This window comes from Microtus pennsylvanicus, chromosome 11 (assembly GCF_037038515.1).
Source record: "Microtus pennsylvanicus isolate mMicPen1 chromosome 11, mMicPen1.hap1, whole genome shotgun sequence".
NCBI lineage: Eukaryota > Metazoa > Chordata > Mammalia > Rodentia > Cricetidae > Microtus > Microtus pennsylvanicus.
Genome location: NC_134589.1, coordinates 23,702,866 through 23,727,987, shown reverse-complemented (window position 1 = coordinate 23,727,987; position 25,122 = coordinate 23,702,866). Strand labels below are relative to the sequence as shown.

The following is a 25,122-nucleotide window of genomic DNA, read 5'->3' as shown; positions in this document are numbered from 1 at the left end:
GGGATGCAGAAAAAGGAGGATCTCAGTGAGTTCAAGGCCAGCCTCATCTACCAGGCAAGTTCCAGGACTGTTACAGAGAGAAACCCTGCCTCAAACAAAACAAAACACAAAAGTAACAAACATGGACAGGTACTACCTTTCCAGAGCTTTGCTATTAAAGATACAAATAAGCTCATGGCATGTACCTATAATTCCAGCACTTGGGAGGCTGAGGCAGGAGGATCACTGTATGAGGCCAGTATGGATAGCATAATGAGTTCTAGGCCAGCCTGGGACCTTGCTTTTAAAGAGGAGGAGGAGGAGGAGGAGGAGGAGGAGGGGGAGGGGGAGGGGGAGGAGGAGGAGGAAGACGATGACGCTGATGATTCTTTAGGGGATGATAAACTGCAGTTGGCCCTTGCTGTGACACAGGACAATCAAAATGGAGCTGCAACCTGGTGGTCATTGGCCCTTATCCCATGGGATAAGGGAGCAGTTGCTATCTTTAGAGACTTTTAAGTTTGATGTCATGGCAACTGTGTCCAGGATGAGCGTCTCTGCTCTCGCTTTGTCGTTTTGTGACAGTCCATACCCACACCAACTGCATTCATTAACATCACCATAGTGTGAAGTCATTTTATAAGTTCTCTATATTTTATAAGTTCTGCATCCTGTTTACTAGATAGTCCGTCTCTTGCATCATTTTCCCTTACAGCAATTAGAAATAGCTAACTGTCCCCTTCCCCCGCCCCCACACACAAATGGCATCGTGAGCCAGGTAGGGGTTCGTTCAGTCCCTAGTCTTGCAGTGAGCTGGTGAATGCTTAATAGTTAACACGGGCGGGGAAAATCTTGTTCATTTTAGTGCTATCAATACTCCATCACGGCCAGTTTCGTGCTTCCGGTGAAGCATGCCAGCTCACGAAATTCCTGACAATTTCACCACTGACTTACACGCTGGCTCAGGCACACCACTGGGATTCCCTCTGTCCCTCGGCAGTGTGTCTTCGTGTGGTATCCAGCTGCACCGGGAGCCATCACTCCCGGCTGCCCCAGCTAATGCCAAGCTTCATCTGAGCCCAGAATTCATTTGGCAGGAGCCGCTGCTGGGAGATACAGGCTCCCATGGTGGGTGTTCCTTGTGCCCATTCGCCCTACCGGGAAGAGACGCCAGCACCACCGCCACCTCGGACACCACTGTGAAAAGAGGCAGCCACCTCTCCGATGAGCCACTGGGAAGAGTGGGCTGACTCCTATTCTTGTAACCGTTTCAACTGTCTGTTCTCATACAGACACTAAATGCCTACACATTCCTTTAACCTCACTGTGCTTCGTGGCTAAAAAAGGAAAGAAAACCCAGGGACCTTTTTTTTTTTCTGTTAAGAAGACTCGGGGAGAGACGTCTTGGTCTTATCACTGACGCAGCCACAGGTCGACAGTGGGAGCTGTGACGCTCTGCCCATCACAACACGCACAGAAAAAGGACTCCTGCAGTGGCGCTCTGCTGATGTTGAGAGATAACTCCTGCATCCCATGAGCGGCAGGCCTTGCTCTGGGCGCCAGAGATGTAATATTCTGATAAAACGTGGCACTTCCTTTTGAAGCGGGTCTTTGCGTGCGCCGAGCTAGACCACGGAGCTAGGCAGAGGCTGACTCGGTCTCTCCAGCTGCTCCAGTAGCCCCTCCCACACATCTCCACGCAGCAGAATTAGCATCCATTGAGCCGCAAAGGTGCCTTGTTTTCTCTCCCCTTGGCGGCATCAGAGCAGCTTGTGTCTATGTTTCTTATGACCACAAGATGACTGTAGACATCAAAAAGGATCAGGCATGGATATCAGATGTGCGTGACATAGCCCTGCAATCTGAGCACTCGGGAGCCCGAGACAGGAGGATTGTCACAAGTACAAAGCTAACTTGTGTTACATAGTGAGGTACAGGCTGGCCTGAACCACAATGGGACACCCCTTTCCAATCCTTCCCCACTGCAAACCAGAAACTACGCTATGGAAAGCTACTGAGGCATGGGACTATGTTCTCTAAGGAAAAAAGAATTTTTTTTCCCCAGCAAACTTTCTAAGTTTCCGTCTTTATTTTAAACTATTCTGCTCAAGGTGCCACCAAAGAGACCATTTAAGGCCTTCCAACAAAATGTCAAATGCAAATTTTCTCTCGGAACCAGGTAAGACCTAAATAAATACACTGAGGGCCAGAGAGATGGCCCAGCAGGCCAGGGTGCTTGCTGTCAAGCCTGACGACCTGAGTTCAATCCCCGGGCTCCATGCACTGAAAGGAAAAACTGACTCCCACAAACAACAAGTCTCAGAAAACTGAGGTTAGCACAGGATCACATTTGACATGAGCAGGCCCAGGGGTACCAGGGGGTAGAGATAAGACCTTGAGGGGATGGAGAGCCTGCAGACAGAATGGGGCACTAAGTGTGGGAAGGCCAAGCCAGAGCTTCCTCATCTGCAACTGGAGTCTCCACCATTTCCCTCTTAGGAAGCAGAAGGAACCTGCCAGGAGTCTGCATATTAGGAGGTTGTGATTCCAGGTTCATTTACCAACAGAATCATTTTCCATCTTCGGAAATTCCTGCATTTCTTGTCTTACTGGTCCACTCATTTTTACAGTCCCTATTAGTCACTGTTATGATTTGGATCCAAAATATCCCCCCTAAAGGCCTGTGCTATAAAACCAGGTGGCTAACCGGTCAGCGTTCCTGGAAGGCAGTGGAAGCCTTAGAGGGCCTAGAGGGAGGAAGTAGGTCACTGGGGAGTCCTTGGAGGATTTATCAGGGTCCCAGCCCCTTCCCCTCTCTCGTTCTGCTCCTTGACCACCGTAAAGTGAGCAGCTTTGTCCTACTGCAGGCTCCACCATGATTGTTTTCCTATGGAGACCATAGAACTTGCAAGCCCAAATTGACCTTCCCACTTCCACTTATTGTTCAGGTTTTGATTTGTTTGGGTTTTTTTCTTTTCTTTTCTTTTTCTTTTTCTTTTTTTTTTTGAGACAAGGTCTTATGTAACTTATTTCATTGTTAAGACCGGTCTTGAAGTCTCGATCCTCCCACTTCTGCCTCCTAAGTGGTGGGATTATAGGCTACATTTCCTCTTTGTATTTCTCATTTTCTTTTCTTTTATCTTCTTCCTCCTTTCATTGAAAATAGATTTTTTTAAAAAAACATCATACATAGCTGGGCAGTGGAGGCAGAGGCAGGAAGATCTCTGTGAGTTTGAGGCCAGCCTGGTCTACAAGAGCTAGTTCCAGGACAGGCACCAAAAGCTACAGAGAAACCCCGTCTCAAAAATCAAAAAAAAAAAAATCACCCATAATATCACACATAATACGTTCTGATTACGGTTTCCTTCCCCCTGCTCCTCCCAGTTCCTCCCACATCCCCTTCTCATCCAGATCCACCCCTTTCCTGTCTTTCATTAGGACACAACCAGGCCTTTAAGGGATAATAAGACAATATAAGATGAACAGAAATGAGCACATTGGAGTAGGACAAAGCAAACAAACGGAAGAAAAGAGCCTGAGAGAAGGCACAAGAAACAGAGAATCCCATAACAACACTTAACTGGGAGCCACAATATACACCAAAAACACTTGTAGTGACTGTCTCGGAACTCACTCTGTAGACCAGGCTGGCCTGGAACTCACAGAGATCTGCCTGCCTCTGCCTCCTGAGTGCTGGGTTTAAGGGGTGTGCCACCACTGCCCGGCTAATTTTAAGTTGTTTGTCTCAGGGTTTTTTGTTGCAGCGATGGAAAACTGACTACTAAGATCCTTTGTACGAACACTAGTCATTTAGCTGCCCATGCAAACCGTGACAGTGGTGGCAGCCTCTGCCACATCAGCTTTTCCTTGCTCGCACAGCTATGCTTTGAGTCCTCTCCCCAAGGTTTTCATACCAAATTACAGCAGAGAGGTACTCCTTCACGGGCCCGAAGCTGTCAGAAGGATCCAGCAATCCTTGGCAATCCTTGCTTGTAGCAATACAACTCCAGTCTCTACCTTCCATCACGTGACTTTCTTCTCTGTTACTTCCCCTCCTCTTACAGAGACTCCAGCCATTGGAGTTAGGGTCACACTCCTTCCCTATAACCTTGACCTCGCCAACCTTTGGAGTTAGAGCCACACTAACCCAGTATAACCTCATCTTAACTAAGAGCATCCACCATGACCCTGTTTCATCACCAGATCTTGCTGGCATTTCAGATCTAAAAGGAGGATACCAAAGCCTTTTGTTTTGTTTTGAGAATATATCTTATCTGGCTAAGATATAGTCATGGGATGCTGGACAGGACTATTTTTCTGGTCAAGAAGAGTCTGATGGCAGTTGCAATTAGAAACCAGGAACAGAAAAATAACAATTATTCTTAGATACCAATGACCACACCACAAAAATGACTCTGAACCTTCTCATTCTTTGTGTATTTCAGTCCAGTTGGATTATACTATCTCAGAGGGACGTGAGTTGCTGGACATGGCGGTAATTAGACACAATTAAAATCAGTCTGACTTTAACACACTCCAGATAGGTTGTCTCTTCTCCCATCTTTCAAAGAACATTTAAAAGAATGTCCCCATGTCAGGCAGTGGTGGCGCACACCTTTAATCCCAGCACTCAGGAGGCAGAGGCAGGTGGATCTCTGTGAGTTCCAGGCCAGCCTGTTTTACAAATCAAGTCTGGGACAGCTAGGCTTGTTACACAGAGAAACACTGCCTTGAAAAACAAATCAAAATAAAACTAAACAAAATAATCAAAAAAGAATGCTTCCATTATATTGAAATAATCAGGTTCTCTAAAGCATGTTTTCTGTAGCAGTTATGACATTATATCTACTTTTCCCTAATTAGAATTTATAAATGTAGTCCTGGTCTAGCTTCAGCATTGTCTTGTTATGCGCCGTTTTTGTTGCTATTGTTGATGGTGAAGAAAATGAATTTGCGATAAAGGATCATGCAGCGCAGGCTAGCCCTTGATCCTCCTGCCCGCACCTCTTAAATTCTGGGGTTACAAGCCTGTGCCACCATTCCCAAGTAACGTTCCCTTTAAATTTAATAATTCTTATAATTTGGCACGTATAATTTGAACATACTGATTATCTTCTTTTTTAAAGCAGTGTGCCCTGGTAACCACCTTTTCTCAAAGACAAATTACTCACAGTCTTGGCATTAATGGTCTCTTAGTCAGTCTGAAAGTTAATCATGAACAAATGGAATAATCTTTCAGCACTGATGCTATCCTATTAGCTTCTTTCTAAGAAAGTTTTAAGAAGGGCTACCCAGTTTCTTCCCTATTCCAGTAATTTAGACTAACTGAGAATATCTTAGAGTCTCTACCAAGAACCGCATGGCATTTCCAGATGCCACCAGCTGGGAAAGTTGAGTGTTTACATTTGGGTGGGTTATTTTGTTTTTTATGATTTGAGACAAAGTCTCTCTATATCCCAGACTGTCCTGGAACTTTCTATGTAGCCTAGGTTGTCCTGGAACTCTTTATTATCCCAGGCTGGCTTGGAACTCTCTATGTAGCCCAGGCTGGCCGGGAACTTTCTATTATCCCACGTTAACTTCAAAGTCACAAAGATCCATTTGCCTCTGCTGTACGAGTACTGGGATTACAGGCATGTGTTATCATGGTTTAAATTCTTATTGTTAAGCCAGGAGGTGGTGGCGCACGCCTTTAATCCCAGCACTCGGGAGGCAGAGGCAGGCGGATCTCTGTGAGTTCGAGGCCAGCCTGGTCTACAAGAGCTAGTTCCAGGACAGGAACCAAAAAAGCTACAGAGAAACCCTGTCTTGAAAAAAATCCAAAAAAAATTCTTATTGTTACATGGTTATTATCTGTTTTCGTGGTTATGTTGGAGTGTGAACCCAGAGGAAATTCTAACATGATTGTCAGTTTCCCCAGCTAGCTGCTGTCGAGGTTGCTGCTATCCCAAACACAAACTTGGTACAGTGATTACTAGAACTCAGAAGCCCAACCTAGAAATGTGGGCACAGTTGCCACTGCTTTATCTCATCCTGAACGTGACCCGATGGATGTCACCATCGAGAAGCTGCCGAATCAGAGACAATATGCACCTTTCCTCCGCATTGACGACCACATCCTGCACAGCAGCGTTTTCTGACTCTGTGGTTAAAACTGGCACACATTAATGTATAGCTCTGCAGATCAGGAATCCGAGCTAACGCTGTGATTTGAATCTCAGAGCCATTAGGGCAGGAACTCCATTTCTTGGTCTTGAACAATCAGGCAAAAGAAAAAAATATCCGAGAAGAACATGCTCTTCTTCAGAGAGATATGTAGACGCACGCAGGCAGAATTAACCCAGGACTTTCATTTAGTCATACAACAAACGTTGAGTGCACATCTGCTATGGGCGAGGTATCCAGTAGGGAAAAAGATATCCCCAGTGCCAGCCAGTAAAAAGTGGAAGGGGGAAGACAACAAACAAATCAGACCCGAGAGTTATCTATGGCAGTTATCATCACAGAACAAAACGCAGTACTGTGTTAGAATGTTGTCAGGGAAACCTCTGAAAAGATATTTTAAGTGAGAGCTGAGCGACGTTTATACACAGCAGTGGATGAGATTCGTCATCATAATCCTCACTAGGATACAGGAGCCTTTGAAACAAGCATACAGCGCTAAAACCCAGTGCACACACACAGAGCTCAAAGGTGAATATTCCACGTTTGAATAGTGGGATACAGATTTTTTTCTTGCTTTTTTGTCTTTTTCCTTTCGTTTTGAATTTTTTTTTTCATCTTGCTTTCTACTCCCACGAACCTTACAGACTGTAGTGCTGGGCAAAGCTGTATCTGGTCCCTGTTCCTGTTCTTTCTTCTAGGCACACAACTCCCCAAACTCTTGTGTTTTCTTAGTGATAACTGTATGTTGCGGTTCACAACAAAATCTTTGCAATATTCATGTGTTTATGCTAATGAGGTGACTTAGGTTGGGACCCCAAGGTACCTCATACTGCAGAGAAACCAGAGAGAACGTCCAGCCTCTTCTACTGATCTCTGGGAAAGTCTATGAAGAACTGAAGATCCTAATAAAATCTTGGGCAGTGAGCTTGAGATCTTGAGGGCTGGGAAGGAGAGCTTCCAAGCTGGGGATCACTGGGAGGCACTGGGCTGGACCCACGCCTGGAGAAAGCCCTATCTGCTTCCTCCTATGCCTGTCCTGTGCTCTCTTCCATTTGACTGCTTCTGAGTCAAATAATTTATAATAAACCGTTAACAGTGGGGTGATGTCTGCATTTGTCCAGGCTGTACAGGTCTCCGTATCTGGGCTGATGTCTGAAGTGGAGGTAGCCTTACAAGACAGAAGCTTCAACTTAACCTTGGTGTCTGTCCGAGCTCTGGGGATTAACCCCAGAACTGATAGATGATATCCAACAACTAAACTGCTGTCTTGTCTGATACCTCGGAAACTCACAGAAGCACATGACTTGGGAGGAGAAAAAAATGAAAGGGAGCAGTGAATATGGGAACTTTGGTTCCTAAATGGCCTTTTTTATTACTGTGCTGTGGGGCCACAGTGGTGGTGTCCTGGTGAGCTTCTAAAGGTAAATTTGCCAATGGGCCCAACTCTCAAGGAGCCAATTCACAAGATGCCCAAGAAAGTGTGAACTAGAAAGACAAGAAGTAAGATGTTATAACCCTTTGGCTGCTACTCTCATAGTTAAATTGTAGGCAGAAGAATATACTGGGCCAGGTCTTGAAGCCAGACCAAGCTCAGATTGCATCTGGCCTGAGCTATGGATATTAGATTCCAAGCTGTCCTTACATTTTTAGAAAAAAAAAATTCATGGGTACAAAGTACAACCTATGATGTCTGGGCTGGGGAGAGGGATCAGTGACCAGAGCATCTGCGGCACAAGCATAGGATCCCAAGTTCAAATCCCCAGCGTTCATGTAAATGCCTGGCAGGTGTGGCGGTGCAGCTGTAATCCCCACATCAGCAGACAGAGACAGGGGACCTCTCCAGCAAACTGACAACCCAGAGTAGCAAATTAGCAAACTCTGAGTTCAGTGGGAGAACCTGCCTGCATATGTAAGGTGGCGAGCAATCAATAACAGCCCTCGATATCCACCCCAGCATCCATTCACCTGTGTGCTTCTACACACAATATTCCCACACACACACAAACACGCATGTACACTGGGAATATCAAGAAGATGGTTCGGGTGTGGGGGAACAAGACCAAGAACAGAAACCGGGGTAGAGTGTGGAGCGAGTGACCTTATTTTGTAAGTCAGTGTCATCAGTTTCTACAAGAACCCCTACTAGAACGGATTTCAGGCTAATTTAGGGGTAGCATTTTGACTCTCCTTTTTCCTTTTTCTTTCTAGGACTGGGGATCGAACCCAGGACCTTTCATGGGATAAATACACTCTGCCCTGAACAAAACCCTTTAGTACTGAATCTCACTTTCCGGAAGCTGCACGGTGGTCAGACACGTGTGGACTGATGCAGGACCCACAGCTCACTGTGGAAAAATCACGGTTTATTCTCAAGGGAACTACCAGCATGAAACATTGGATAAGAGCCTCCAATGGGCCTAGTTAACTTGAAGTGGTCTACGTAACTCTCCTATTAAATGCCAGGGGGAATGTTCCAGATCAAACAGCTGATATACCTTCCAGTCAAGATCACTATAATCCTGGAGAGTCGCCTATCCCTAAGAAGGGCAGTCTTCCTCAGGTTTGTAGAAGCCCTAATACCAGAGCATCAAGAATGCAGGAAATACAAAAATACAGGCATTATAATCGGCCCTGTAATGACTGGGTATCAAACGGACGGACAGAGGCTAAGGAAACACATCTGCTACAGGGAACGCTTCTGTGGGGACACTGTGCATCTTCACTGCTGGGAAACTTAGCAGCTGTCCAAGAAGCTCAACTGAATTTGCTGCTTCTGCTTTCCCTCATGGGTCTCACAGGTGCTAACAAAAATGCTACCGTAATTAACAAGGAAATGAAGAAAAACAGAAGGCAGGGTCAAATGATTCATCTCAGCAGGGTAGACAGTTTTTAATGACTACTAAAATTTTCTTAGTCATTAAAGTTTTTAATGACTATTAAATAAACCGGTCTTTAATCTCAGCACTCAGGAGGCGGAGGCAGGCAAATCTCTGTGAGTTTGAGGCCAGCCTGTTCTATAGAGCGAGTTCCAGGACAAGCAGGGCTACACAGGGAAACCCTGTCTCAAAGAGGAAAAAGAAAGGAAAAAAGGAAGGAAGGAAGGAAGGAAGGAAGGTAGGAAGAACCAGCAAGCTGCCTCAAAAAATAAAGGTGACTGAAACTAATCCTGACATCCTGATTGGACAGTGAGAGAACCTGCTCCTCCAAGTTGTCTTTTGACCTCTACCCCCAATAATAATAATAAATAAAATCTTTAAAAAGAATTGAATTGTTGGCTACTCAATTATCTTTTGAGAACTGGCTGTTGGGGAATACTCCAAACTATGAACGTGGGAGCTTTTTGTTTTGTTTTGAGACAGGGTTTCTCTGTGTATCTTTGGATGTCCTGGAACTCACATTGTAGACCAGGCTGGCCTCGAACTCACAGAGATCCACCTGCCTCTGCCTCCTGAGTGCTGGGATTACAGGTGTACTCTATCACATATGGCTATTTTTAGAACGGAAAATGATAAAAATGAACATGTTTCATTTGGGGTTGTTTGAGACAGGGTCTCATTATTTTGCTTTGGTTATGTAGCCCAGAATGGCCCTAAATTCATGATCCTCCTGCCTCGGCTACATAAGAGCCGCGATCATAGACATGTTCCACCAAACCTGGCAAATACATAGTCTTAATATAAAGTGAACAATGAACGAGTATCTTAAAATTTCAAAATATTGGTGTAATGTGTGTGTGTGACTGTATGTGTATACGTCATGTGTGTGCAAGTACCCATGGAGACGAGAAGGTCACCAGGAGTCACTGGTGTAGTGAGCACCCCCTCACCCCCGACGTGGGCTGGGGGAACCGACAAGGACTCTCTGGAGAGTAGGGTTACCTAGATGAGCTGCTGAGTCATCTCCTCCACCCCAGTACTGATTTCACCCTGCAAAAAGCTATTAAATGCAAATATACATTGAATGAACGCCCTGAGTTGATTTTCACTAAGCCCACAGACACACGTTTCCACTGGCGAGGCGATTTCTTCTTCACACTCAACCGTAGCTAATCCGTAACCACGGAGTTTTAGCGGCAGCGCACGGTTTACCTCCTGCATCTTCGTCTTCATGGGTTGGCGCTTCGGTACTGTGCATGTTTTCTACTTCATGAGGTTTGCTTAAACCGTAGTCACTCAAGGTTTCGGGGCTTTCTGAAAGACAAAGGGAGTTATAAGGATGACATCCACCCGGAAAGATCTGTATAACTATGCCCTGAGTTCGACGTCAAGGTCATCCTCAGTGATAGCCAGCATTCCCCTGGACTAAGGCTCAGGCTCAGCGTCCAGTACTGGTAAGAGGGACTCACCTCGCTCACCCCAGCGGAGTAGAAGATAGGGAAACTCTCAAGGTGTAGAATGAGATTCATGTATCCTTCTGCCGTCTACAATTCTTGTGAATATTGCACTATATCGAACTCATGTTCCATCTAGACAGCAATTCTTTCTTCATTAGTGTATCTCACAGTGTTCAATAGGATACTATTGCTGTCTGGGGCCAATAAGTATTAATGTGTAGTATTAAGAGATACTGAGCCTGAAATATTGATGCAACCCAGCTTGAGAGAAACACATTCCTGAAAGGGAACCTAGAAATTTCTGTATGCCAAATCTGCTTTCTCTTCCTGTTTATGTCGTGTGATTCCATGCAAACATAAAGGAACCCAAGTTCCTTCCTTCATTTCATTTCTTAGTGCTATAAAACTGGATCTTCCTATATAGCCCAGGCTAGCTTTAAAAGTCTATGCTGAGCTGGGCAGTGGTGGCGCACGCATTTAATCCCAATACTTGGGAGGCAGAGGCAGGTGGATCTCTGTGAGTTTGAGGCCACCCTGGTCTACAAAGTGAATTCCAGTACAGCCAGGACTGTTTCACAAAGAAATCCTGTCTCGAAAACAAAACAACAGAAGTCTGTGCTGGCCTGGATTCAATCAAGATCCTCCTGACTAAACTAGAATCAGCAAACTATGGCCTGGTCATACCTGCTCTGTTCAGGTCCAGGGGTAAGGATGTTTCCAACATTTTCAACGATTATTAACAACAACAACAACAAAGGATATAGGAAAGAGATTATATGATGAATTTCTGGTCCTTTCCCAGAAATGGTTGCTGACCACTGATCTAAAGTAAAGTTTAAACCATTCAAATTCAAGCTATTGGCTATTGTCTTTACCCAAATCACTTAGTTTAAAAAAAAAATCAATCAAGTAAGCAAAAGTCCAATGATCAACATTAGTTGGAATGTAGTTTGACTCGAGTGCCAAAGTGCGTGTGTGGGGTGTGTGTGTGTGAGTGTGTATGTGTGCGCATGTGTGTGCATGCGTGTGTATGTGTGCACGCGTGTGTGCGTGCGTGTGTATGTGTGCACGTGTGTGTGCGTGCGTGTGTATGTGTGCACGTGTGTGCGTGTGTGTCTGTGTGCACGTGTGTGTGCGTGCGTGTGTATGTGTGCACGTGGGTGTGCGTGGGTGTGTGCACGTGTGTGTGCGTGTGTGTATGTGTGTGTGCGTGTCTGTGTGCACGTGTGTGTGCGTGTGTGTATGTGTGCACGTGTGTGCGTGTGTGTATGTGTGTACATGTGTGTGCGTGCGTGTGTCTGTGTGCGCGTGTGTGTGCGTGCGTGTGCATGTGTGCCTAAGTGTATGGAGAGCAGAGGTCAATTCAGGTGTCTTCCTTTATTGTCTCCACTTTACTTTTTGAAACAAGGTCTCTCATTGAACCTAGAGCTCTCTGGGATGTCCCTCAGCACTGAGGTTACAGGTCCATGCTGCCGCACCTGGTTTTCTTACAGTGTTGGGGGCCCAAACCCAGGCCCTTGTGAGCTCTCTCTCTGGCTGTCTCCCCTCCCATCATTTTCACGACATTAGCGGAGGGGCATTTTATCAGCATAAGGAACTGTTTTTATCTCCCACAGCATTTTTACTGTAACCAGAATAAGGGCGCCCCTCTTTCTTTGGTGCTTTTGGTTAAAAGCGTGCGTCTCCAGCAAAGACCTGGCATTACCTGTGGGTAGAGGCTGCTCCTCGGCACCTTTCAGCTCCGCATTTGCTTGTATATCTGAAAGGAAAGGGTTATAGGTGTTAGCGACATGGGGCATGGGTGTTAGCGACATGGGTGTTTCGACAGGATCTGAGTTCTGAAAGTGATGAGGACAGGGCTGTCAAGCTTAACAGCAGGATTCCTCTCAGGGCAGAGCTCCATTTCCTCCCTGCTCCCCCTAACGGTGCTGGAAGGAAAATGGAAGGAATTATCCATGCAGCAGGGTCACTTTGAGGATGAGGAACCCACTTCCACTAAAAAGACTGAGGACCAGAGGGTCATGCGGGGCATGAGGGCACTCAGGAGGCAAAGGCAAGTGGATCCTGATGAGTTTGAGGTCATCCTGGTCTACAGAGCGAATTTCAGACCAGTCACAGGCACACAGTGAGACTCTACTCAAAAAGTTAAATACAATTTAAAAGTGGGTGGTTTCAGAAAGAATTTTAGATAGCCTTTCTTCTTTTTCATAATTTTAGTGATCACTACTGTAGAACGAAGCAATGTTCTTCAGATCCAAGCTATACTCTTCACTATTTGTTTTTATCAAAACCAGCCAGTTGAAAAAGGTCAACCAAACCCCCAAAGATCAAAACTAAAATCTATGCAAAGTGTGTGACCTCTCTGAAGGAGACAGGAAGGAGAAAGAGAGGGAGGGAGGGAGCAAGTCTCTTGCTATGTTGCTCAGACTTGCCCCAAACTCAATATGTTCTTGCCTCAGAATCTAGAATAAACTTGATGCCCTCATGGCCAAGTTTCTCCAAAGATTTTCTTCAGAACATTTTCAAATAGAAAATGAGCCAGGGTGGAGTGGGCACAGCTGTAACCTTGGCACTTAAGAGGCTGATGCAGTGGATTGCTGTGAGTTCCAGCCAAATATGGCCTACATAGGGAGCTCTCATTTGGAAAGGGCTACAGAACTAACAATGGAGCCAGAAAGATGGCTCAGTGGTTAAGGGCACACCCTGCTCTTGTAGAGGACCTGAGTTCAGTTCCCAGGACCCACATCAGGGGGCTCACAACTCCAGGGGATTCAACACCCTCTTCTGGCCTCTGAGGGTATCAGAGCTCACGCATATATACTCACACACAAATACATGATTAAAAATTAAACATTTATAAAAGAAAAGCAGGGAAATGGGGAGGAAAAGGAGGAGGAAGGGAAGGAAGACAAAGACTGCAATGAGTTCTCGTTAATCTTCAACTGCATCCTACAGTTTTGTGATACTAGATCTTTAGGAAGAATCTTTTTTTACACTGAAAGTGTGTCTTTGCCAAGGCAGTTTCTGCTTGGTTTAATAAGGACATGAATGGCCAATAGCTAGGCAGGAAGAAGTTTGGCAGGACATCCAGGTAGAGAGAGAGGAAGAGATGAATCAAGGTGTGGGGAGAGATGCCAGAGGAGATGGAGAGGAAACAGGACATACGGGAAGAAAAGTAAAAGCCACGAGCCATGTCTCAGCACACAGATTAATAGAAATGGGTTGATTTAACTTATAAGAGCTAGTTAGAAGCTAGCCTAAGCTAAGACTGAGCTTTCATAATTAATAAGAAGTCTCCACAACATTATTTGGGAGATAGAGGGACGAGAAAGACTCGTTACAACTACATGCTGTTTTTATTTCACCACACACTACTCCCCCATCCTTGCTCTATTCATTCATTAATTCAGATAAATTTCCAAAAAAGTTAGAGGCATCAGTATATTTCATCCCTACATCATAAACAATACTAAAATTCTATATTTTTCTAAGATTTTAAGGTAAATTTATATGCAGGGAATTGCCTATATTTTAAGTGCACCATTTAATGACTTCTCAAAAGCACATATGTCTGTGCCATGCAAATTCCTATCAATACCCAGGTGTAGGTGCTCATGTCTATAATTCCCAGGAACCTGAGATCTGTGGGTTTGAGACCAGCCTGGACTACACCATGAGACTCCATGGGGAAGTGTTGGGAAGTGAAGGGGATCAAGGGAGAAGAGGAAAGGGAAGGGAAGGGGAGTAACAAGAGAGGAATAAAAAGAAGGAAACTTGTTTTACATCATCCCAGGAGGGTTTCCACAATCCCAGAAGTTACCACCACCCCAGAAGGGTTTCCACCACCCCAGAAGTGTCCCCCACCATCCCAGAAGGGTTTTCCCAGGAGCCTCTTCCCAGTCGGTCCTCACTCACACACTCCAGACATGTTTCCATTGTAGCTGGTTTAGCTTATTCTAGAACTTTGTGAAAATGAAATCTTATAGACATATGACACAAATTCTTTTTTCCTAGGCTTCTTTTAACATAACGTTTAGAATCCATGCATTCAATTGTGCTTCTCAATAGTTTATTTTTAAATTAGGTGTATATATGAGCCCACCATTCATCTACTCTTCTCTTGAGAAACATTTAAACTGTTTCTAGTTTTGTTGTTGTGTGTTTGAACCTTACTATATAGCCCTGGCTGGCTTAGAACTTACTACATAGAACAGGCTAAACTTGAACTCACAGAAAGCCATCTGCTTCTAACTCCTGGGATTGAAGGTGTATACCACTGTACCCAGATGTTTCTACTTTCGATGATTTTAAACAAAACTACTGTGCTATTTTTTTGTAAAGAGTACACTTGAGGTTGGAGCGATCGCTCAGCAGTTAAGAGCATCCACTGCTCTTGCAGACCTGGGTTCAGATCCCAGCACCCACATGGCAGCTGACAACTGCCTGCAACTCCAGGTCCAGGGACTCTGATGCCCTCTTCAGAACTCTGAGGGCAACAGGCACATGCGTGGTGTAAATGCATACATGCAGCCAAAACACGCATACACCGATAATATGAAATAGATTTTTAAACATTTTAAATAATAAACTTAAATTTTAAGATAGTTTTAAATTTATAGGAAAATTGTGAAGGTGAGTACAGAAGGCCCCCCACACACTCCATACTGAGCGCCCTCTATTAATTAGCATCTTCTCGCTAGTGTGGGACATCTGTTATAGCTCACGTACAGATAGCTATTCGTTGTATTTAAGTATTCAGATTTCCCTCGTTTCCATCCAATGCCTGGATTAATTTTGTCACCGTGTCCCCTTAGGCACTTCTCAGTTGGTTAGTGTCTCAGGCTTTCCCTGTTTGGGTGACCTTGATGGTTTTGAGAGGCGGGCAGGTATTTTAGAGACTGTCCCTCAGCAGTGATGTGTTTGTTTTTCTCATGGGTAGACCGTGGAATGACGATCCTTGTAAAAAGCCTCTCAGTGGCCATCTGCTTTCATAGCTCTTGAGTAAATATCCCGGTGTTGAATTACTGGTTCACAGAGTAGGTATATGTTAGGATTTCATAGAAACTGCCAGAACTTGTTCAAAAGTGGCTGTGCCACCAGCAAAACACACGTTCTTCCTGTTGCCCTACATCCTCGTCCACATTTGACATGGTTGGGATTCTGGTTGGCTTGGCTCTTTGAGAGAGGGTCTCACCATGGAGTCCACGCTGGTTTCAGACTCGAGTCTCCTGCCTCAGTCTCCCCGGTATTGGATTATAAACTTGCAGCACCACATTGCGCATATCATCAGGATTTTTTTTTCATTAGGTTTATTCATTTTATGTGCGTACGTGCTCTACGAACATGCTTGGTGCCAGGATCCATCAGAAAAGGGCATCAGATCCCCTGGAACGGATGTGACTACTGAGAATTGAAACTGGTTTCTTCCTCCACGAGAGCGGCAGCTGCTCTAACTGCTGAGCCATCTTTCCAGCCCCAACATCAGAACTTTAAAAGAGAGCTGTCTTGAGAGCTGTGTATTAGCATTTCATTTTGATTTGAAATTATATTTCCCTAAAAAGTCCATAATAGTCTTTCTTTTCACGTATCTATTTGAGACATATTTTTCCTGTGTAAAGTATCTTGTCAAGTCGTTTGTGCTCTCTCTGTATGTATTTCTTACATATTTATTTTTAGTGATGTAGTGAGGGGTTGACAAGGCAGCTCAGGAGGTGTGCTGTCAATCCTGAGGCCGATTCCTGAAGTCCACATGGTGAATGGAGAGAATCTGCTTCTGAATTTTTTTCTTCTGACCTCCATACGTAGGCTGTGACACACACACACACACACACACACACACACACACGTAAACTGTAAAACCTAAAAGAATCTTAAACTGTTTTCAGATTTTGTAATGACCCTTTCCTGAGAGTTTACTGCAGTAACTTAGCTTTAGTAGTTCAGCGTATTCACAAGGATTTTCATAACTAATCGCCATCAGCAAAATGAAAGCATTTTTATCTTCCTTTCCAACCTTTTTATTCTTTTAAATTATTTATTTTTAAAATATATTTTTGTGTGCACTGGTGTCTCGTCTGCATGTGTGAAAGTGTTGGATCCCCTGGAACTGGAACTGGAGTTACAGACAGTTGAGCGCTGCCATGTGGTTGCTGGGAATTGAACTAGGACCTCTGGAAGAGCAGTCGGTGCTCTTAACCACTGAGCCATACCTCCAGCCCCTTTTCTAACCTTTCTTCAGTGTCTTCTTTGCTGTATGCATGGGCTAGAATTGCTGGCACACATTTACAGAAGTGGAGACAAGGGTGTCTATGTCCTGTTCCTGTTGTTGATGGAGGGATTCGTATTTCTCCATAAGTTATCTTAACCATTGGGTTTCCCGTGAATCCAAGAAGCTCCCTTCTATTCCTGGCTTTTTGAGAGACATTCTTTTTTCTTTGTTTTCAGATTGGGTCCCACTCTGGGGCCAACGCTGGCCTGGCACTCACTATGTAGCCCAGAATAGCCTTGAACTTGTTATTCTCCTGTGTCCAGCTCACTCCCGAGTTCTGAGATTGCAAATAGATATTTGTTGTATTCTTGAGGCACCTGCTGACATTCTATGAGTTTCCTGCCTCTGCTCCAGCAATTTGGATGAATTACATCGATGTCACGGGGAGATAAATTCCTGAGATTGCATTCCTTGCACTCCTGCAACAAAACCCTGCCTGGTTACGACATAATTGCTGCAGTGTGGCTTGAGGACCCAACCCCTAAAAAGTTCATTAAGGATCCATGAGTTTATGTTTGTGGGTGGGCTAGGAATACAGCTTTTTCTTTAATTTCTTCACTGGGTTTTAGAGTCATTTTTTTTTGTAGAATTCTCTCTTATTTTTTAGAGTCATGTGACCCTGCATTTCCTCTCTAATGTTTATAGTAATGTCTAAAGTAACACTAGAGATATGAACTTTATATCCCAGCTTCATATTTTAGACAGAACTGGGCCAATTCAGATTTTTATACCGTTTGTTTTGGCGAATTTTACTTTTCAAAGATTTTGCCTAATCTTTCTAATCGTCAGACTTATTGGGATAGGATTCCTCTGGTCTCCCTTTCCATTTTGATAATCTGCAATCTCTTTCCCTTGTTGGGGAGATGAATGCCCAATCGCCAGCTTTTGACTTGGCTGATTTTCTCTGCCAGTTTTCTCCTGTGAATCCTTCTCCCTTCTACTTACTCCGGGTTTAATTTCTTCCTTTCTGTAACCTGTTGAGGTACCGCTGTAGCAAACTGTTCTAATGCCCACTTTCTAGCTGTGAGCGCTTGCTCTACCTTCTACCCTGAGGACCACACTCGCTACATCTTAGGAACTGGTGTTTCGTTCTCACTGGAGTTTAGCTGCAATCTTCTTGGGACTTCTTCAGTCTACCGGTTATTTTGGTTATACTCATTTAATTTGTACATATTTAGCAGAATTAGTGAGTTCTTTATTGATTTCTGGGTAAGAGCTGTATCTCTTTATTATTTCTTTCAGGATGGGTTTTGGTTTTGAGACAGGGTGTCACTATAATACATTGACTGGCCTGGAGCTTGCCAGGTTGACCAGGCTGGCCTTGAACTCACAGAAATCTGCCTGCCTCTGCCTCCCAAGTGCTGGAATTAACCCTCTCCAATTTCAGTGCTTTTAAAGTCATTAAGATGTGCTGGTTTCTGGGGGAGAATGAGCCGTATGTGGTCGGAAGACGTCCGGTCCACAGTGGCTGGGTGAACTGTTTGATAAATGTCAATGAGATCAAAGTAACCGGCTGTCATTTGCATCTTCCGTGGATTTACTTCTATCTGGCTGGCTATCCAGTTGCTTCCACCTCTTAAATCCCCCAGTACTATTATTCATCGTCTGTTTCTGCCTGTCCTCGAGGCTATACTCTACGCCTTCAGCTTTCCACGGTCTGCTCCGCGACGATTATGCCAGCTCGCAGCGGCTTGCGGTCATTTAAACCTTTTTCCACTCTGCAACCTTTACGCTCCAGCTGTCATGGGTCACCTCTAAATATATCACGAAGTTCTACGGCACTGTTCTTCATTTTTACTGTGGATGGTCACATTTGTTAAATGACATTCAGAGGAAATTTTACTTTGGCCTTACCCAGACAGTTATAGCATTTCTGGTGCTTTTCCATTTTTCCATGGGTGTCTGGTTCTTGTCTAATGTCAACTGCCTACAACCTAAAGAACTTCAGCCAGCACAATAGTGTGACTACATGGAGACAATTTCTCTGAACACTCATTTATTTGGGTATGTCTTTACTTTTCTTTCAGAGTTATAAGGTATTATATTAGGAGATTGGAGAGATGGTTCAGTGGTTAAGAGCACTGACTGCTCTTCCAGAGGACCTGGGTTCAATTCCCAGCACCCACGTGGCAGCTCACAACCATCTGTAATTCCAGTTCTAGGACATTCAACCCCCTCTCCTGGCCTCTGCAGGCAATGCACACACATGGCGCATGGACATGTAAGTAAAACATCCATACACATAAAATAAAAACAATTAAAACATTTAAAAAATCTTATTAGACACAATTCTGATTTCAGGCAAGCTACCTTTAATTCCAGCACTTGGCAGGCAGCAATATAAAAATCTCTGAATTCAAGGCCAGAATGGCCTATATAATGAGTTCCAGGCCAACCAAGCCAACATTGTGAGACCCTGTCTCAAACAGATATTTCTGGAGTGGGTCAGGCACAGCGGTTCACACCTGTTATCATGAGGACCGCCATGAATTTGAATCTTGGGTTATATAATGAGTTCCAGGGAAGCCTAGACCAAAAAACAAAAACAAAAGAACCTTAGGTTGACAGTTTTTATGTCATCTGCCCCCGTGCGTACTGCACTGGATTTGAGATCCCACGGCTCCTGATGAGAAGGCAGCCGCGAATTCCTGCTCTATTTGTCACGGGTCCTTTCTCTGTTTTCCTGAACATTTCCTCTTTCTTTGGCTTTCAGCAGTCGATCACCACGGGACTAGATTTTATCTGCATACTTCACAAACTGGAAACCTTCTCAGCGGGCATGTTCTCCATAGGCCTTTTCTGCCCGTTCTGTTTTCCTTCAGTGACTTCAGTTACACAGGGTCAGATGCCTTCCCATTTCCCATGCCTCCCCTGAGACTGTTCCTTCTCATCCGGGTATTTTTACCTCTAAGGCTCATAGGGATAGCAGTCCTTGTCTGTGTGGTCCAGGCTGGCCCGAAACTTGCCATGTAGTTAAGGCTAGCCTTGAATTTCCCATCCTCCTGCCTCCACCTTCCTAGGAACTGGGATCTCAGACATACACCACTCACACTTCTGTCATCTTGATTTGCTGTTGAACCCATCCAAAGACTTCCTTGAGTTTTAGATACTGAAATTTTGAATTCTAGAATCTTCATTTTTGATGTAGGTTTTTTTTTTGCTGACATTTCCCACTTAGTAATTCACTGTGTGTGTGTGTTTCCCCTCACATCTTTGAGCATAAAGACAGCTGTACCAGATTCATGCCCTAGTTCCAATATCTGTGTCGTCCGGGACCAATCTTCACTGGCTTTACTTTCTCTGAAGGAAGCATCACACTTTCTTGCTTCTTTGTATGACCCCAACCCTTTTGGATTGTATTCTAGACATATAGGAATGGGGGGGGGGCGGGGTGGTTAATTGTGTTTGCCAGGCAGTGGTGGTGCACGCTTTTAATCCCAGCACTCGGGAGGCAGTGGCTCGGATCTCTGTGAGTTCAAGGTCAGTCTGGTCTACAGAGCTAGTTCTGGAACAGGCTCCAAAACTACAAAGAAACCCTGTCTCAAAAAACAAAAAACCCGCTGGGCGATGGTGGCACACGCCTTTAATCTCAGCACTCGGGAGGCAGAGGCAGGCGGATCTCTGCGAGTTCGAGACCAGCCTGGTCTACAGAGCTAGTTCCAGGACAGGCTCCAAAGCCACAGAGAAACCCTGTCTCGAAAAACCAAAAAAAAAAAAAGGGAAAAAAAAAAACCCGACAGACAACACGTAGTTAACTTATTTGGGTTAAAGTTCATATTCTGCTTGGCTTGTGATGAGCAGCAATCAGAGTGACCAAAGGTGCCATAAACATTTTGTAATTCCAAGGATACCTGAGTGAGTTGGTCACCCTAAAGAAACATAAATTTTCTCTTTAAATTTTAGAACAGGTAGAATGTAAATACACATGCGCGTGCACAAACATACACACACACACATTTACTTCAAGAACCAACCAGAGAATTCATGCTTCCCCTCCCGCTTTTTCCACCCCAGGAGTCCCGCCATTATTTCTGGCTGCTTGTGTTTTTGTTTTGCTGTTGGGCTGTTGTTGTTTTAACTAAGTAAGTTTAGATTTTGTATTCAAACTTTAGTAATTCTGAGATTTAAAATCGAGTCTGCTTTTAAGGTTAAAAAAACCCAAACAAACCATAAAACAGGTCATTCCTAATACATTTCAGGAGGGAGGTTTGGCTTTGTTTTGTTTTGGTTTTGGTTTTTTGAGATAGGGTTTCTCTGTGTAGCCCTGGCTGTCCTGAAACTCACTCTGTAGACCAGGCTGGCTTCAAACTCACCAAGATTCACCTACCTCTGCCTCCCGAGTGCTAGGATTAAAGTTGTGCACCACCACCGCCTGGAGAGGTGGTAGCTTTTTAAAATTGTATTTTGTCTGGGATCTGTAATTTGTTTTCTCTGGGTATAATGGCTTGGTAACTTCTCTATAGCTGGGAAATTTGAAATTTGATTTTACCTTCATGGTAATAATTTATACAAAACTATTCAGGGCAATACTGATTTCATATTTCATAATATAGACAGTAATCAGGCTATGTTCCAGTTTTTGGTTTGTAAAATACAATCACTCTGTTTACCTCCTATCCTAATTGAGAAAATTTAATATATCAGCCATTAGATGCTAGCAACAAAATTTAAGGCATAAGAAACACATGAGGGACTGGAGAGATGGCTCAGTGGTTAAGAGCACTGACTGCTCTTCCAGAGGAATCGGGGTTCAATTCCCAGCAACCACATGGCAACTCACAACTGTCTGTAACTCCAGTTCCAGGGGCCCTGACACCCTCACAGATATACACGCAGGCAAAACACCTAAAATAAATAAATTATAAAAAAAAGAAACACGTGAATTTGAAAGATTTAAAAAAAATGGCAATTTGGCATGAAGTATCAAAATCCAAGCACTTGGGAAGTGGGGGGGGGATCAAGAGTTCAAGGTCATTCTCATACAGCTGTGAAACTTTCACCTGCATATTGAAGATTCTCAGCAGGAAGAAAACACACAGAGCTAGTTCAAAGGTTTCGTGAGCAACCGTCATATAGAATGAACATCTTTTAGTTAAATACAGCAAGATAGCCTTTGATTTGGTGACCAAAAGGCTAAAACAAAACAAACTTTTTCCCTTGTACCTTTAAAACCATTAAATGGGTCTCAATATTATTTAACAGAAATCATGACTGGGATCAATTCAGTGGTAGACTGCTTGCCTCACCTATACTAGAACCTAGGGTTTATCCTCAAAAAGAACGCATTAATGCTGAATACGTAAACTAGTTATGTTGGAACTGAAGGCATAGGCATGAACCCTTGGCTCCTACTGTATCCAGAGAGATACAAAACACACATATGACTGTGTGTACATGAGTAACCATCAAAAGTAGAGCCCTCTTGACCAACATCGTCTAGCAACACAAGAACAAACAGTTCCCAGCATCCAGACAGAAACTTCTAAATATTCTCCCTCTTAAAGGAACCGGGCTCGTCGGAGAAATGGTTGCTACCATAGAAAGAACGGGGTGAGTCAGGAATGCTTTTCAGTGCCAGAAGGCAATGAAGAGAATATTTTTCAGACACAGAAGTCGTCATTAAAGAGTATCCGCTAGTGTAATCTAGATAGTAAGCATCGAAATAAATGGGATTGGATCATAACCTGTTGGCAGTCTGACAAGGGGGTTGGAGAGATGGTTCCGTGGCTGAGAGCACTCTTTGCTCTTGCAGACAACCGGGTTTCAGTCCCAAGCACCCTCATGGTGACTCACAACCCATCTGTAACTCCAGTTCAGTTAAGGCCAGTGCCTTCTGACCTCCTTGAGGACCAGGCACGCATGCTGTGCACATCTATACACGTGGGCAACACACACACACACACACACACACACACACCTAAAATAACATAAGCACATCTTTTAAAAAGTTAAAAAAGCAAACCTGATGAGAAATGGGCTTCTCAAATAGTTTCAAAGTACTTATGATTTAGTTTTATTAGTGCGTGTGTGTCTGTGTTCCTGGGCTCCCTGCATGTGGGGGTGCCAGAGGGGGCAGAAGAGGGTGTCGGATCCCTCAGAGCTGGAGTGACCGGTGGCTAGAAGCCATCTGACATGTTCTGGAAACTGAGTTCAGGACCTCTGGAGGAGCAGCAGGTGCTCCTAACAGCGGAGCCATCTCTCCAAGCCCCCTACGTCCTTCTTTTCCATACTTAGGCATGATAAGGGTGAGAGGCTGGAAACACAGTGGCAACGCCCTGTTAACTGGAGCGTAGCTGCAGTCATGCGTGATCACCATCTGTGCGTGCACCCTAGTGATGAACGGAACACAGCCGGACCTTCTCGATACCTCTGTCAAATTCCAAAACAGGGTTGGTGCCATAAGAGATCAGCCTAACTCTAGGGAGAATTTACAATAACTGGCTTGTGACCAAATCCCAAGGAACTCTTCTGGAGCGAAGAGACGTGACAAGGAACACCGTGTGCTCTGGAGTAAATGGCCTTGTGGGAAAGAGTGTTACAGACACAATCAGAACACTGATGGGGCACAGGATAAATTGGTAGTAATTTGTCAATGTTCACATTTCCTGGTTTCGATGGCTGTATTGTGGTTATGCCGGAGATAGGGCATAAACTTTAAAGTCTTCAGAGTGATAGGGATCAAGTCAGCAACTTATGCTCAAATTTTCCGGAAAAAAAAAAGTCTTTTTTGCACTATACTGCAACTTTTCTGTGAGTTCGATGGTGTTTTTTCTTTAATTGTTAAAAAAAAAAAAGCTAGCTGTGAAACTTTCAACTGCACTCTGGGAGGACTCTTAAAGGGAACAAAGAAGGAAAAACCAGTTCAAAGGCTCAGCGAGCAACCGTTTTGTGGCAACATCTTTTAGTTACATACAACAAAGTCGTTTTTGGGTTTGGTGGTCTAAAGGCAGAGAGTCCTGGCTCCAGGGCCTTTTAAACTCCCTGACAATGACATTTAAATTGGTTTCAACGCTTTTTCGGATGCCCTATGTGCACTGTAAACAGCACCCCGGGTAACTGAGCACAGCGCACAAGAAAAAAAGCGAGATTTTCAACTACCTTAGCCTTAGGAACTTCAAAGAGACATTTAAAAAGCCTAAACCAGGCCACACAGATGTCTTTCCCACGTATTAAGATGGCTCAGAAGGTAAAGTTACTTGCTACCAAGGCTGATGCCTAAAGTTCGATCCCTGGAGCTATAGAGTAGGGGAGCACATTAACCCCCGCAAGTTCTCTTCTGACTTAGGTGCACACATGCACACAAAGTGAATAAATAAATAAATAAATAAATACAGAAACAGTGCTTGAAACATAAAGACACAATACAGTGAAGTACATCCCCTCCATACGTGTAAAGGTTTCAAAAGGACCACACAGTACCTTAAAATAGAGTACGTGACAAAGGAATTTCCAGCTGAAGGTCAGAAACCTTTTAGGTCTTTGTAAATACGGCAAAAGCTTTATAGTTTTTTTTTAACTAATCATTTTGTAATTTCTCTAACATTTTAGTGAAAATGAAGCCCCATGAAAGTGTCCATTGGATGGCATCTACTGTAGTGTCTTAAATGTGCAGGTAGTCAATACTGCTGTAAAATATGTTTGGACAGAATGTTCTGGAAACCTAACCACAAAGGGTCTCTATATTCAGAAAAGTAGGGGTGATGTGTGTGTGTGTGTGCATGTGTGTGTGTGTGCATGTGTGTGTGTATGCATGTGTGTTTGTATGCATGTGTGTGTGTGTGTGTGTGCGTGCAAGCACGCAAACACCAGCGCAGGTGTAAGCAAGCATAGGGCCCAAAGCGTCCAGAACAAGGCGTCAGATCCCCTGGAGTTGGGCTATAGGAGGCCTGAACCAGTCTACGTGGGTGCTGGGAACCAAACTCTGGTCCTCTGGCAGAGCTCTTAGTCACTGAGCCATCTCTCCAGTCCTGACTGTTATTTTCTCTTAACATTTTGCCCCTTAAATAGCAAATCTTGCGAGGGTCCGTACTGGCCCGTTCCTGAGGCAGTTGACAAATACACCAGGGAGCAGCCTCAAAGGACATTTCCTGTGCTGCTCTTCACAGCGGCTAACTCTTGCCCGTGACTCACGGCTACCTGAGCAATGCAAGGTGTTCTTCTACGAGTACTGAAGGCAGCCCATCGTTGCATTCCGGAAGGCGGTAATTTCATATTATTTTTCTCATTTTTGCAATACTGGGGATTGAACCTAATGTCTCACACATGCTGGCCGGCACCCCACCGCCGAGCTGTATCCCCAGTCCAAAAGAGGACGCTTTCGATTTTTCCATCCTTTTTGATCACCTTTTCACTGCCAAAGAAAACAACACAAAATTTT

At 44.3% G+C, this 25,122-nt stretch overlaps 1 protein-coding gene across 2 annotated transcripts in view; it reads right to left on the bottom strand.

Moving 5' to 3' along the window:
• Ikzf3 (IKAROS family zinc finger 3) overlaps positions 1-25,122 on the bottom strand; it is a 91,975-nt gene that overhangs the window by 49,072 nt on the left and 17,781 nt on the right. For both annotated transcript variants that reach the window (XM_075990832.1, XM_075990831.1), the window contains exons 2-3: positions 12,183-12,236; positions 10,233-10,334 (exon numbers count right to left, since the gene is read on the bottom strand). In XM_075990832.1, coding sequence (XP_075846947.1) covers positions 10,233-10,334; positions 12,183-12,236 — 156 coding nt within the window. The remainder of the gene's footprint in view (positions 1-10,232; positions 10,335-12,182; positions 12,237-25,122) is intronic.